We start from the raw sequence: 13,660 nt of genomic DNA, 5'->3' as shown, positions 1-13,660 counted from the left end.
ATGCTGCTAACTCTCACCCCTCGCCCAGCTGTCTGCAGACCACTCCGGCATCTTCGTCCTCCCAGTCGTTGCCACAGACGGACCCCCAAACTCCTCCCAGATACACTTCTACCCTGCCGTCGAGCTTGGAGCGACCTCCCTGTAGACGGACCGAGCCTGGGGTGGAGAAGAGACAGGAGAAAATAATCTTGCAAAGTTAGAAAACCGTTAATGACAAGGTGCGTGATAAGTGTGGAGACATTAAGGTTCGGTAAAATTTGTAAAGAACAGAGAACTCAAACAAACAGAACTGTTTTTTTTTTTTTTTTTAATAACACCGCATCAGTATCTAGGAATGAGACAGCTATAGAGATTATTACTCTTTACGCAAACTAAAGCAATAACTGTTTGTTGCAAAATTTCAACAAGACAAGAAGAACAAACTTGATTGATTTTTGAGTATTTCATACAAGAGTAAAAAGGCAAGACAAAGGCAGGCAGAACACAGGCATGTGCGGTTGTCCTGGCAACATAAAATGACTCAAGATTTTGTGAGTGACCTTCATGTATCGTAATTCACTTTTGAAAGTACAGGCGTCATATTGTCTTGTTAGCGTGAATGCTGTAGGCATCTCTACTTAAATATTTCTGCATAATTTGTGCTATTTCAACCATTCAACTTTTACCATATTCTGCTTATTCAGGACATTACAACTGTCTTTTCGTGTTGACATCTTATCAAATATTCAGCTTTCTGTAAACATCTCCGGCCCCTTAGAAATGAAGGGAACATTCCATAATTTTTGAAAAGTTCAGCTACAATCGTTGCGCTCTTTCACAGGTAACTACTACTTCAGACAGAAATACCATTCAAACTTCTAAGTGTAGTCAACTACTGTTTATTTCAGCTTTTTCCATATCTTTTACAGGTTTTATGAAATCGATCTTCAAGTTTTTTGCATTATGCTCAGTCTTCAGACAAAAAACAAACAAACAAAAAAACAATGGCTCTCTAGCTCTGAAGATTCCAATAAAATCCTTCGAACCCTTATGCCAAATCAAAATCCATCTCTCCTTTCAACCCTGAGTCCAAACTTCTTCCAAGATTCTAACCGTAACTCCTACACTCCTTTTAACTCAGCTGGCTTTAGCTTTTTAGCTCATTTTAGCTCATAAACTATTGTTATCTTATTGTTTTACTTTGTAAATTCTGTTTACAAAGTAAAACCCGCATTTCTATTGCTCTTTGGGTGGGATTTTTGTATTGACCAAAAGTCACTCCTCACTCCTCTTCTACAGTTTTTCTATTTGCGTTTTACAGACTTTATTCTGCTCCTTAGGCCTATGTCTTCCATTCCTGCAAGTCTTCTGCAGTTGACTTCAAATGCTTCTCCAATTCCCACTAAAAAAATTCAGCTTACAGCATTTACACTGCATTTTTGCAGGAAATGCACATTTTTCTGGTTTGACACTGCTCTACAAATTTGGTTTCTTGCAGAATTTAGGGAACATACATTATGGCAGTATGTTTTTAAATGCACACTTTTATGAAGTGCATGTAAACTGAATTTTATTTCATCCTTTTCAAAAACAATAATACAAAATAAATACACTTTATTTGTAGTAAAAAAAATATTGTTTTGGTAAATTATTAGTAGTAGTTTGTCACAGCACTGCATACTTCATTGGAAAAAATATTTACTCTAACAATGAGCTTTCTGTAGAAACTTGTTAATTAAAATGCCTTTAGCACTTTTAGATACATGCAGATCTTGCACGAATGATATATTAATATTACAAAGAAAAACTAAGAAATATTGTCATTTTAGATCATGTAGAAGCTGATATAGCTAGCATTTTTTTTTGCATGCTTGTAATTCAAATGTGTGTCTTTCTATTTTTTTTTCCTGTTAATATGCATGACTTGAACAGCCAAGTAGGTAGATTTGCTAAAATAGCCGATGGATGGATGGATGACAAGAAAAAACCTGGTACCTTGAAGCAAAAAGGACCAGGGCTTGGGCTCTTTCTGCTTGCAATTTGCATATCTTGTCTATGAATTTTACACTTTATTTGAAGGAGTAAAGAGGTACAATCCAAGCTGCTTTTGATCCAGTATGATTTTATATATCACTGATTATATGGTGAGCCATGTCATAAACTTCTCCTGGTTCACTGTGTTTTATCAAGTCCAAAGTCAGCCCCTGTCAGCCCCTGTTAAAGGAACCTGGGCCTTTTCAAGACAATGATGATGCAATAGTTCATTCTAAAGGAGCCACAAAAGAGTTCTGAGTGAACACACTGTACAACAGGACATATAGTTTATATTTTGAGAACTGAATTTAGGTCTCATTAGTAAGCCATGATGTTGCAAATTAACAAAAGTAAACACTTCTGCACATGCCACTTTCTGCATAATTAATCACTATACGTTTTGCCTTTTGAACTGAATTATTGAGCTAAGTTAACATTTTGACATTCAAATTTATTGACATGTACCTTCAAGATCATTTCTTTAATATCACAAATTAAGAAGATACAATGTCTATGGGTATGCCTGTGTTGACACAAACACGCATAAACTGGGCTTGGGAGGAAAAGGTGTGCCTCTTTTCGCTTTCAGCAGATCTGAACTTGCTGCAGAGAAAACTCTGTCAGAAGCTTCCCTCCTTTTGTAACAGAAAACAAAAAACGCCTCAAATAGAGACACTGCTTAAGTATTCATTAAGCTAGAACAATTCAAAGATGCAAGGTTTGCTGTCGCCATTTTTCAGTAACAAACCACATTCTTCCACCTAAACAAACACATTTCATGATTATAATTGATACTACGCAACTAAATAGTACACGTCCATTCATAAAGGAAGCCCCGCAGGCACTGCGCTGCACACCGCTGGAAAACATCTGCAGACTCCTCTCTCCATCAGCTCAAAATTACCAACACATAACAGAATTGATTTTTTTTTTCTTAAAGGTGCATCAATTTTTAAATAATTAATCAGATTACGTGAATTATGCGTGTTTATGTCTGCTGGTCATGTCACACACACACACACACACACACACAAAAACATCTAATTGGCAATAAGCTGCATGTTTACCTTGTTTACAGTCGCAGTACCCCCAGTCAACTCTGCCTTTGTGGTTCCTAAAAAAGCACCAGGGACGGATCCTGCCGTCAGGGTTGCGGCAGTGGTTGTGCTCTCCTATCCCTCTGCCCGGATAGCGCTCTTTGAATCCGGCCACCTCGGTCCAGTTCATGCACCGGCTGCCGGACTCGGTCACGTCGATGGCTCCCCGGTATGAACCATCCTTTCCCGGGCTCCGTGCGCAGTCTGTGAACGGCAGGATGAATGAGGGGAGGCTGCTGGAATAACAGTCGCTCGCAAACACAAACACGACCACTGAGGCAAGAAACGCCGCACTCATGTTAGGTCTGTGAGCCGAACAGCTGATAACGGCGGAGATCTAATTCACTCATCAGCTGACGGGCTCTCACTCATCCAGTCAGCTTCAGCGCTTTGCACTGGGAAGAGAGTGTTAGGAGGAAAACGACCAGGATTGATCCTTTTTTGCGTGGGCTGATGGGGAGGAAACTCACCGAGGGGGGTGGGGGGGAAAGGGATTAACATCAGTGATTAATCGAATAAGTTCATTCATGTTTATTCTGTACCACACCTAGCGGCGAATTTAAAGATTAAAAGATCTGACAAAATAACTACAGCGTAATCAATTTGAAGCTTTCTTTTTCTTTTTCGGACATGATGATGTTCTCAGTGCAAATGTTTTTGTTTGTTTGTTTTGTTTTTTCTTCTTGACGTTATGGGATTTCCTCTCTGCTCTTCCACAGACTATATGATCACACTGCATCCTGCTGATCTGTTGACAGATAATTGGGTTTGGACTTTAATGCAGTCAGACCACTTGCATCATGTTATAGATTGTGATGTATCTACTAATGCAGTGTGACAACAATACATCTCTATAGATATGTTTTAATCTGCTGCTATTGCACGTTAATAGCAAAAATAAAACGAGGACTTGCATATAAATGAACTAGCCTCGGAAAAGTTAATTAATAACTTATAGTAATTAGGCATAAATATTACTTAGTTTTTTATTTGTTATGCTTTGATCATGTGGTCATGTCTAAGCACTGAGCCATTATTGTTCATGGACCAGAGGAGGCTGCCTGTTATGACCAAGTAGTTTTGCCTATTAAAGCGTCCTTCTCAAGGAACATTAAACGGTTATATTCAACATCGGACAGTGAAAATATATGGACATTTTTAATGTTCCCAAAATATTCTGAAAAGATTACAACTTTAACAAAGTAACCTTTTACTATACTTCAAATCAAATCATTCCTTATAGGTTCTGAAAAAAATATATATATCTACAATGTTTACAATGCAACCCTAATAAAAAACCAGTAGTATAGAATTTCCTAAAGATCCCCCATCTTATCTACAATGTCCCATTTAAAGATTGTTTGGGGAATTTTGCCCAAAGTTCTTCTAAAGAGAATTCACCTCCTTCACAATGTAACTTTTACATTGTGAAACTTTCCCTGAAAATCTTCAGGGAAAGTTGTAAAGTTGTAAAGCTTCACTGAATATTATCTACTGGCGATCTGTCCATGGTGTACTCTTCCTCTTGCTTTATGGCCTCTGGAAATAGGTACCAGCTCCCCCTTGATCTTGAAAAGATAAGCAGGTTCAGCCAATACACGAATGGAAACCCTTCAGAGAATAATTCCCTAAAAGTTTCCAGAATAGTATAAACACCTTTCACTGTGTAACCCTGAGAGAACCTTCAGAGAACACCCCCTAAAGGTTCTGTGAAAATTATCATCAACTTTCAAAATGTAACGTTTGGAGAACCATCATGAGTTCCTAAAGTTTCCCCTTAAAGTTATGTTATAAATTGTAATGAGTTTGCCAGGAACATTTAGACAAGCATCATTGAAGGTTCTTTCAGAGTTTATGTCAGGATGGACACTTTGTGTTCATTCAATTCTTTTATTTATCCAGATTTGTCTTAAATGGACTTTCAAAGCAGTTTAGGGAACATTTAGGGTAACACTTTATTTGAAGGGGGGTGAATAAGACTGTCATGACACTGTCATAAACATGACATAACACCTGTCATGAACATGAATAAGCCTTCATGAATATTTATGACTGTTGTCATAAAGTGTCATTCGGTAAATTATGACACTTTTAATACAAAGTTGACATGATTCAAAATGCCGTTGTTATGACAACTTGACATTAACCAAGAAATCATTACTGATATAAATTTGTTAGAAAATAATTACTGATTTCACTTTAAAAATTAGGTAACTTTATGTTATTAAAGGTAAAGTTTAAACAGTAATGATTTCTTGGTTAATGTCAAGTTGTCATAACAAAGACATTTTGAATAATGTCAACTTTGTATTAAAAGTGTCATAATTTACCAAATGATGCTTTATGACAGTCATAAATATTCATGAAGGCTTATTCATGTTCATGACAGGTGTTTATGACAGTGTCATGTCAGTCTTATTCACCCCCCTTCAAATAAAGTGTTACCACATTTAGTAATGTTGGGGGAGGGGGAGGAGAAAAAAGAAAGGGCAGTATTTCATTGTTTTATATATTAAGTGAGAGAGATTCAAAGAGTCTCTTACAGGTCCAGAGTTGCAGGTTGGATAACCCTGATCTAGCAGATGAAAACTTCAATACTATCTCAAAACGACTGCAGGTAAAAGTGCAACAGCTTAATTTCGTTCATTGTTTAAGTAAAACCGTAAAAGTAAAATAAATAAATAAATAAATAAATAAATAAATAAATAAATAAATAAAAAAAATAGGTTACAATTTCTGTGGGAGCACGCATAAGAAATTGATTTAGTATTATCTCATCTCTTCAGTACAGGGGCTGAAGGAGCCAGGACCAGTTCTTCAGAAGCAGTGGTCCTTGCAGCTCCTGCCAAGAACTGCCTATGAGTTGCACACTTCCATTGTAATAAATACAGTCAGTGTCAGTCATTTGCCTAAGTGCAACTGATCTCTTGCCTTTTTTTATGTGGGGCAAAACTAAATCAATTGATAGCTTACCAGAGCACAGTGGTAATACGCACTGCTTGTTCACAACTTTTCTCTTTATATTTTGAAGTCCTCGCTTGCTCTCTAAGCACCAAAGTATTTAGAATATTTTTCAAGAAATGTATTTACATGTTCATATTTCACAGCAATCGGTAAAAATATAATCTACCTCTTAATGTTCTTTTAAAAAGAGGTGTCTTCAAAATTATTTGAAGGGGAATCTGTGAACGCCAAGAACGGCGTCATAGGTGTCGTCATCACGGGGCGACCATTTGAAAACTGGCAAACAAAGTCGGCTTACACCGGTACTCGCCCACGTGAGCGGGGTTACAAACTAATATTCAGTTCGCCGCTACAGTCGAACAATTAATACTTCAATTTCTTTAATTCCTTACTTGAACACAGAGTTAGACTTGTCTTTAAAGAAAGAGCCCCAGTTTCAAAAGCCGCGCTTGAAGAGATTTCAACATCGAGAAAGTCGTGTGTTCCAGTGTACATAACAAGCGTACCTATTGTGAATTTTAGCGGCTATCTTCCCTTAGCAGGTTTTGATTGGAACTTGCTACTGTTAGATGTATGGAGAGATTTAAATGCATCTTGACTGAGTTTTCTTTATGTGCATTTTAAGAAACTATTAAGCCATTATTAAAGAAATGAACAGCCGACTTCAAGAGATACGCGAGAGACAAAAGCTAAGGAGGCAACTCTTAGCTCAGCAGGCAAGTATGCAAATCAATCAGTTAGCTTTAGCAGCAATAGCTGCAGGCTTATACTGGATGAATAAACTCTTTATCACGGACAAAACTTAATTTGATCGACAGGTGCTTACATAACTCCCCCATATCTGAAGAAAACGGGTACTAGTTTTACTTCCTGTGTAAATTAATGCAACGGATTGATTTTCGAGACTCTAGCTAACAGTAAACTAAAACATTGCAAAAATAAACAACAACAAAAAAGCAGGATATTGACTGACGGGAGACATAGCTTAAGACACGTTACTAACATTATGCTGTATAGTTGTAATGTTTGTTCTTCTTTTCAACCAACAGTTAGGAGCTGAGAGCGCAGACCGCATTGGAGTTGTCCTGCACAGTAAAGATGAGCTCAAAGAGATAGAAGAGACAAGAGAAATATGCAGGTAAGATAAAACACATTGACACAGACAATATCTGCAGCTATTAATACATTTGAAAAGAAATAAAAGTGAAAATCAGATTAAGAAGATTAATTTAAAAAGCCTAGTTTTCCAAATCTATATTTTCTTTCAGTATAGGATTTTAAAATTTGGTGTAGACGTTTAATCCAAATTTGACAAGGTCTGAACCAAGAATTGTGCATAATAAATGTTATTTTCACATATTTTCATATTATAACTCCAGCTGTTGAGTTTAAAGCAGAGTTAAGATATAAAATTATATCCCAGTTTTATGACATGTCATAATCCACAAGCATCACCTGAAAAGTAAGGAGTACAGACACATCTGTAAATCTGTCAAAACATGGGTGTCCACCTAAGTTATCACAGTCAACAGACCTGTGGTCACTTCTGTCGGAGCCGGGGAGAATTTGTCAACAGGACAATTTTTGATTGTGTACTCAAGGTAGTTGTTGTTGAAAGAAAACCACAATACATTTGCTTTGAAATTTGTCTAAAACTATGTAAGGAACTCTGGTCAGATGAGAATATAATGAATAATTTTTTGGCCAACATGCAAAAATGCAAAGTGTGGAGGAAAACAGTTACTGGACATTAGCCTTAACATGTCCTTTTTACAGTGAAAGATGATCTTGTACTCCCATCCTTTGATCACAAAGGATGGGAAGGTGTAAACAACTAAATATTGTTTTACCTTGAAAAAAAAAAAAAAAAAAAAGAACTGGAAAAAAATCCAAACTCTGTATGTGCAAAGCTGGTATGAACACAATGTGGTTAGTTCTGTTTCTTTTCATCACCTTTCCGGAAGGCACTTTTTTTGTTAAGCAGTTGTTCTGCATTGCATCTTTTTATAACGCAGTTGAGATGTGGAATGGTTTAATTTGTAGCAGGTGTGATTAGGAATAAAAATGACCGTATATGCAGTCTGTCAAAGCAAAAATATGATCACTGTCAAAGGTTGCATCTTGTTTAGAATGTGAAGGCACTTGAGGACATTATAACTGTTTTGTTTTACAGAGCTTCATATGATAGTTCAGCCCCTCCTTCTAAAAAAAAGCCACAGACAGACGGAGAGGAAACAGAGGAAGATGTAGAAGAGCAAAAAGTGAGTGTGTTGACTCGATGTTTGTCATGCATATACACCACTTAAAGAAGTGTCCACTTTATCTTTAAAAACAGGCTTACTGATGGCATAAAATAGAAACAGAGTTTACAAAAAATGTATAAAGCATTTGGTACAAGTTAATTAAAAGGCAAACAGCACTCTGAATCATGTTTCTTGTAAAGTTTCCACGAATGCATTTGTATTTTTACAAATAATAAACCTGCAGGGAACACAATCTCCTGAATTCTGCTGAAGATTAAGTTAAATGTTAAGCACTGGTTGTCTAACACTCACTTTGACTCCATTTTACAATTCACTTAAAGTTGTTTCATTACAAGTCAGAGGATATTGTTAAATGTTAGGATGCTCTTTGCATATCCGATATCTGATCTCTGTGTTTTTATATTTTTTCTTAGAGTACAAGGAAATGTTTTAAGGGCTGTGACGTGATTCAGCCAATAACTCATGATTTTTTTTATTTATGTCACAGTCTGGTATCGGCTCAGCCTACCTGTACTCATTTAGTGACCTCAGTGTTATGTCACTCTTAGTACTGCCCACTAAACCAGAAAAAGAAAATTAATCATGTTTTTCCCCTTTTTGTTTCTTACTCCAAAGTCTTAGGTTTTTGTTTTGTTTTGTTCCAACTATTAATAATTGTGGCTCCATAAAAGTCAGTTCACAATGATTGTGATTTTTCTCTGTTTTTTTTTTTTTTTATTTTCTTTTAAACAAATGTTTGTCATTTGTATAAATATATCAATATCGTGTTGCTTGTATTACACAAAATGCATATGTCTTCATTCTAAATTGTGTGTTTGTACATGCTGTGTTCGTGTGTGCTAGGATGAAGTAGAAGTGCAGCAAGAAGAGGAGAGCAACCCGTACGAGGAAGTATACAAGGATTCCAGTACTTTCCTCAAGGTTGGAACATATTTTTTGCACCCTTTTTCAAAAATGTCATCAGAGGATTAGTTTAGAAAGTTTGTTTATTTTATTGAGGCAGTAGAACTTGTGCCCTGCATTAACTACGTCATAATTTCCAATAACTGTAGATGAAACTTTTTAATTGGTTAGTGTTGGGTAGGACAGTATCAGGAAGAAGATTTTGATAAATACTCAGAACCACATGATGCTGGAATCTCTCCAGAAGTCTGCAGCACTTCCTAGTTAAGACGTCAATGGCACTGGTATGTCCTGCAACAAGTTTCGCCCTTTGGAAAGTTGTGATTTTAAATAACTCTGTTTTGACTAACATAAAGTGGAGTTGCCAAGGCATTTAAGGTCCTCGGGGAAAAAAACAGAAAATATTTTTACCTTTTTAAAAACTACTTTTACAGAGTTTATATTCTTTAATTACTGACACTCACGTGTTTAATTCAAATTTTTTGTCATCTCCTGTAATCATTACATTTAGTTTCTTTCATGACATACAAAAAAAAAAAAAACATCCATAAATCTTGGTATTCAATTTTGACTTATTGGATACCAATAAATATCCAATTCTTATTGGATACTTATAATAATAATATACAAAATTATTGGTATATAACATTGACCCCTGCTTCGCAGTCTGTCTGGATTTTGAATTTAACTAGATGTGAAAAAAATCACAAATCTGTCTGAACTACATTAGATTTGGCAGACATGAAAAGCTAAAGAAAATAAATACAAACTAAAAGCTATGTTTTGTCACCTTGAGGCGTGTTGCACATGACTGGTCATCATTCATGTCTTTCAGACGGTGACGCTCTTGAGATAAACAAGTCTTATTTTAGCTGTGACTTTGCAGCTTGAAGGACAAGTTTTGATGGGTCGGTTAACTTACTGTCAGTGGAAGGTGTCAAAGTTCAGACTTCAATCCAGCAGAGAATCTGCAGCAAAACTGTGGCTCAGTTTTCATCTCCGCCTTGTCACATGTTGATATTCTTCTAGTCCATGCATTTAACCTAAACTCCCTAGAATGACTATTTTTGCTTGGTACTGTATTTATTTTTATAGAATATGACAATTTTCTTTTTTTTTTTTTTTGGGAGATGCAGATTCTAACAGTAAATGAGGTATTTCATTTCATTGTCAAGTATGCACTTATTTCAACGTACATGACTCAGAAATGATGGCAATGATGGACAACTTAGCTTTGTTCATATGAAATCTATAACATTTTTATCCCTTGTGGTACAATTAAGTATTTTCATGTGCATTGAAGTTAAATTGTAAAATGGGTTAAAAACACCCAATAATGTTTTTTTGGTTCTTGCCCTACCTTGCAAATGTATTTCCTTCCCTCCTCACTGACTTTCTCCCATTCTAAAATTCTCAGGGTACGCAAAGTTTGAACCCCCACAATGACTATTGTCAGCACTTTGTAGACACTGGACACAGACCACAGAATTTCATCAGGGACGTTGGTGAGTATATTATTTATAGGTTGTTTTTTTTTGGGGGGAGGGCTTTTTTTTGGCTTGTGTTCTTGTGCGAACTATGTCTTCTGTGTTTAAGGCTTGGCTGACCGATTTGAAGAGTATCCTAAACTGCGAGAGTTGATTAGACTCAAAGATGAACACATCTCCAGCACCAACATTCCTCCTATGTAAGTTAAATAACTACTTAAGCTGTGATGCTTAACCTGGTTTCAAATATGTATTAAATATACAAATTTGTGTTCAGGTATCTCCAGGCGGATCCGGAGCACTTCGACCTGCGGGAATTAAAAAGCGAGTTTGACGTGATCCTGATTGAGCCTCCCCTGGAGGAATATTACAGGGAGTCAGGCATCAGTCACACAGAACGCTTCTGGACCTGGGATGATGTCAGTACATAATTTATTTTATCGTTGGTTCTTATTTAGTAGCTGCACCCAGTGCATTCATTTCTGAATATCATTTGACCTAGTTTGGAGGGGCACTAGAATTTATTGCAACAGTGTTGCTTTTGACTTCTCTTGTAAAAAGCAACTTAAATCTATTAAGCTTTCAATTCAGTGCAGTTTATTTACATAGCCTCACTTCACATGTCCCTAGATGGTTTACAAAGACAAACAAAAAATGTCAATCCAGTCACCCATACATCCTAATTGATCCTATTTATCAAACAATGCAGTTAAGTTTTATATCTAAGGAAACCCAGCAGATTGCATTGACTTGCAACAGTGGACAGTCGCTTGCATTGTGTTGTAGACTTTACAGCAGTTCCTTGACTGACCATGCATGTAGCGACAGTGGAGAGGAAAACTCCCCTTTAAGAGGAACAAACTTCCCACAATTTGAGAAGACAAAGCATACCCATAAAAACAGAAGCAGTGATCCAAAATCTATAGAGCAAATGTGAATGTTAAGTTATTGGTATTAAGTATTTCAGCCAGTGCCTACCTGCAGGAAAGTGTCAAAGCTAAACAGAATGCCAGACCAAATGTAGCTTCTGTAAAGAGAGAGAGAGAACATCATAGTTAAAAGATATAATAATAATGGTAGACAACGCTGACAACCTCCGTTTTCCGTTGAGTTTGGCAAATGGAGGTTGTTGGTGTCTCACTGGTTTAAAAGTGATGGAAACAGTCTTCCATCTCTTTTAAAAGATACGTAATTGGATGCCAGCTATATGGGATACTGAATTTGGGTGGCTTTAGTAACACATGTGGGGATATTTAGACGTTAAGGGGTGTTCTTGAGCTTTTGATGGGAAGTTTGAAAAATCTGACTTCCAAACACAAATGACAACATAAACAAACATAAAAAAAATGGTTGTAATAAAATCATATGTGAAAATGTGACTACTATGAGCCAGCTGTTCAGTGTAAAACAAAACAGCAAAATAAACTGGTTGGTTTGTGTTGATAAAGATTTCCAACAGCAACAAAGAACAACAAGACTGTGCAATGATCTGTTTGATAACTAGTGAAACTTTTTTTAGAGCTTATAATATTAAGACTTAGTATTATATAAAATGTTTACTCATTTCTATGATATATTTACTATGGGGATTTTTATTATTTTAATTATTTTCCAATTGTGGCTGTTATAGATCATGAGATTGGAGATTGAGGAGATATCAGCTTTACGCTCCTTCGTCTTTCTCTGGTGTGGCTCTGGAGAAGGTCTGGACCTGGGCAGAATGGTAACAGCCTTATGTGATTAATTCAGACACCAGTTGCTGTTGGTAACAGGCTAATTCATCATACTTTAAAACATACTTCTTCCTCTTTCCTGGTTTGCATGAATAAATATTATTTTAACTTATTTTTTTTCATTTCTTGTCACTGAGACCTGTCCCATTACCTTGGTAACATGTTATTTGTTGGGTTTTTGGTGCCTTTCGTGTGTTTTCCTTCATACCTGCACTATGCTTGGTATTTGTTCGTCACCATAGGCATCTTATTTCCTGCTTGGCAAAACAACTCACAAAGACCTTTATTTTTCCTGATGACAGTTGTCTACTGTTGTGACGTTAATCTATTAGACTTATCAGTAACAATGAGTCACAGCCTCGCCCTGTGGGATGAAAATGTCTTTTATTGTGGTTTTTACATGTCCTGGTATGTTTAATGCAACAGTTTTTGTTTTGTTTTGTTTCAGTACTGACTCTGCAGGAATTTTCACATTTTAAATCCAAAGGACTTGAGATTTAGGTTGTGTGTTTAAATCTGTTGAAGGATGCAAACTCTGAACATTTTTTCTAAGTAGAGAAATTTAGAGTTCCTGGTTGACTCTGAGCATGTTTTTTTTTTCTAAGATTTTCTCATTTTGAACGAGTAACAAGTATAAAAGAAAAGTTCAAAGTTTATATAAGTCTGTTTTACTTTTATAGCTTTCAAGCTGTTTTGATGACCTAGTAACTGGCCACACTGGCACGAAAGCAGCTGTCTGGTGTTTGTTTAACTTAATTAAGTACTGCTGGAAGCATAACTGATCTTCATCCTACCAAGGAAACCTTACTATCAAACCTTTTAATAAAGAAGTCAGATGTTGGCATGAGCTACCAAATGCTCTTGTTACAAACTCCTTAACCTGATTTCAGTGCCTGAGAAAGTGGGGTTTCAGGAGGTGTGAGGACATATGCTGGATCAAAACCAACAAGAATAACCCAGGAAAAACCAAGGCCCTGGACCCAAAAGCAGTTTTTCAGAGGACTAAGGTACAATGCACATACACATAAGAACCAAATAAACTGATATGCTGCAATTGTATGTTCATGTAAACTACTGTATAAAATTGCGGATTTTGATCACGAGGTAAAAAAAAATCATTTTTCCTCAAACCCCTAATTGTCACACTGTTAAAAAAAAAGTATCTTGTGTAACTAACTATTTACACCAATAATTGTGGT

The 13,660-nt window shown here is 36.3% G+C and overlaps 2 protein-coding genes across 2 annotated transcripts in view; one reads left to right on the top strand and one right to left on the bottom strand.

Annotated features, from left to right (window-relative positions):
- prss12 (serine protease 12) overlaps window positions 1-3,562 on the bottom strand; it is a 28,269-nt gene extending 24,707 nt beyond the window's left edge. The window contains exons 1-2 of the mRNA XM_015034055.1: window positions 3,081-3,562; window positions 18-156 (exon numbers count right to left, since the gene is read on the bottom strand). Coding sequence (XP_014889541.1) covers window positions 18-156; window positions 3,081-3,408 — 467 coding nt within the window. The 5' untranslated portion in view covers window positions 3,409-3,562. The remainder of the gene's footprint in view (window positions 1-17; window positions 157-3,080) is intronic.
- Window positions 3,563-6,449: 2,887 nt separating this feature from the next.
- mettl14 (methyltransferase 14, N6-adenosine-methyltransferase non-catalytic subunit) overlaps window positions 6,450-13,660 on the top strand; it is an 11,945-nt gene continuing 4,734 nt past the window's right edge. The window contains exons 1-9 of the mRNA XM_015034054.1: window positions 6,450-6,790; window positions 7,124-7,212; window positions 8,248-8,335; window positions 9,182-9,259; window positions 10,659-10,746; window positions 10,838-10,928; window positions 11,006-11,147; window positions 12,359-12,451; window positions 13,352-13,468. Of these exons, the coding sequence (XP_014889540.1) occupies window positions 6,725-6,790; window positions 7,124-7,212; window positions 8,248-8,335; window positions 9,182-9,259; window positions 10,659-10,746; window positions 10,838-10,928; window positions 11,006-11,147; window positions 12,359-12,451; window positions 13,352-13,468 (852 nt within the window). The 5' untranslated portion in view covers window positions 6,450-6,724. The remainder of the gene's footprint in view (window positions 6,791-7,123; window positions 7,213-8,247; window positions 8,336-9,181; window positions 9,260-10,658; window positions 10,747-10,837; window positions 10,929-11,005; window positions 11,148-12,358; window positions 12,452-13,351; window positions 13,469-13,660) is intronic.

Source organism: Poecilia latipinna, unplaced genomic scaffold (genome assembly GCF_001443285.1).
Source record: "Poecilia latipinna isolate Pla-1442-1.1 unplaced genomic scaffold, P_latipinna-1.0 Scaffold286, whole genome shotgun sequence".
In the NCBI taxonomy this organism is placed as follows: domain Eukaryota; kingdom Metazoa; phylum Chordata; class Actinopteri; order Cyprinodontiformes; family Poeciliidae; genus Poecilia; species Poecilia latipinna.
The sequence above is the reverse complement of the archived record's forward strand: the minus strand, read 5'-3'. Positions and strand labels throughout refer to the sequence as shown.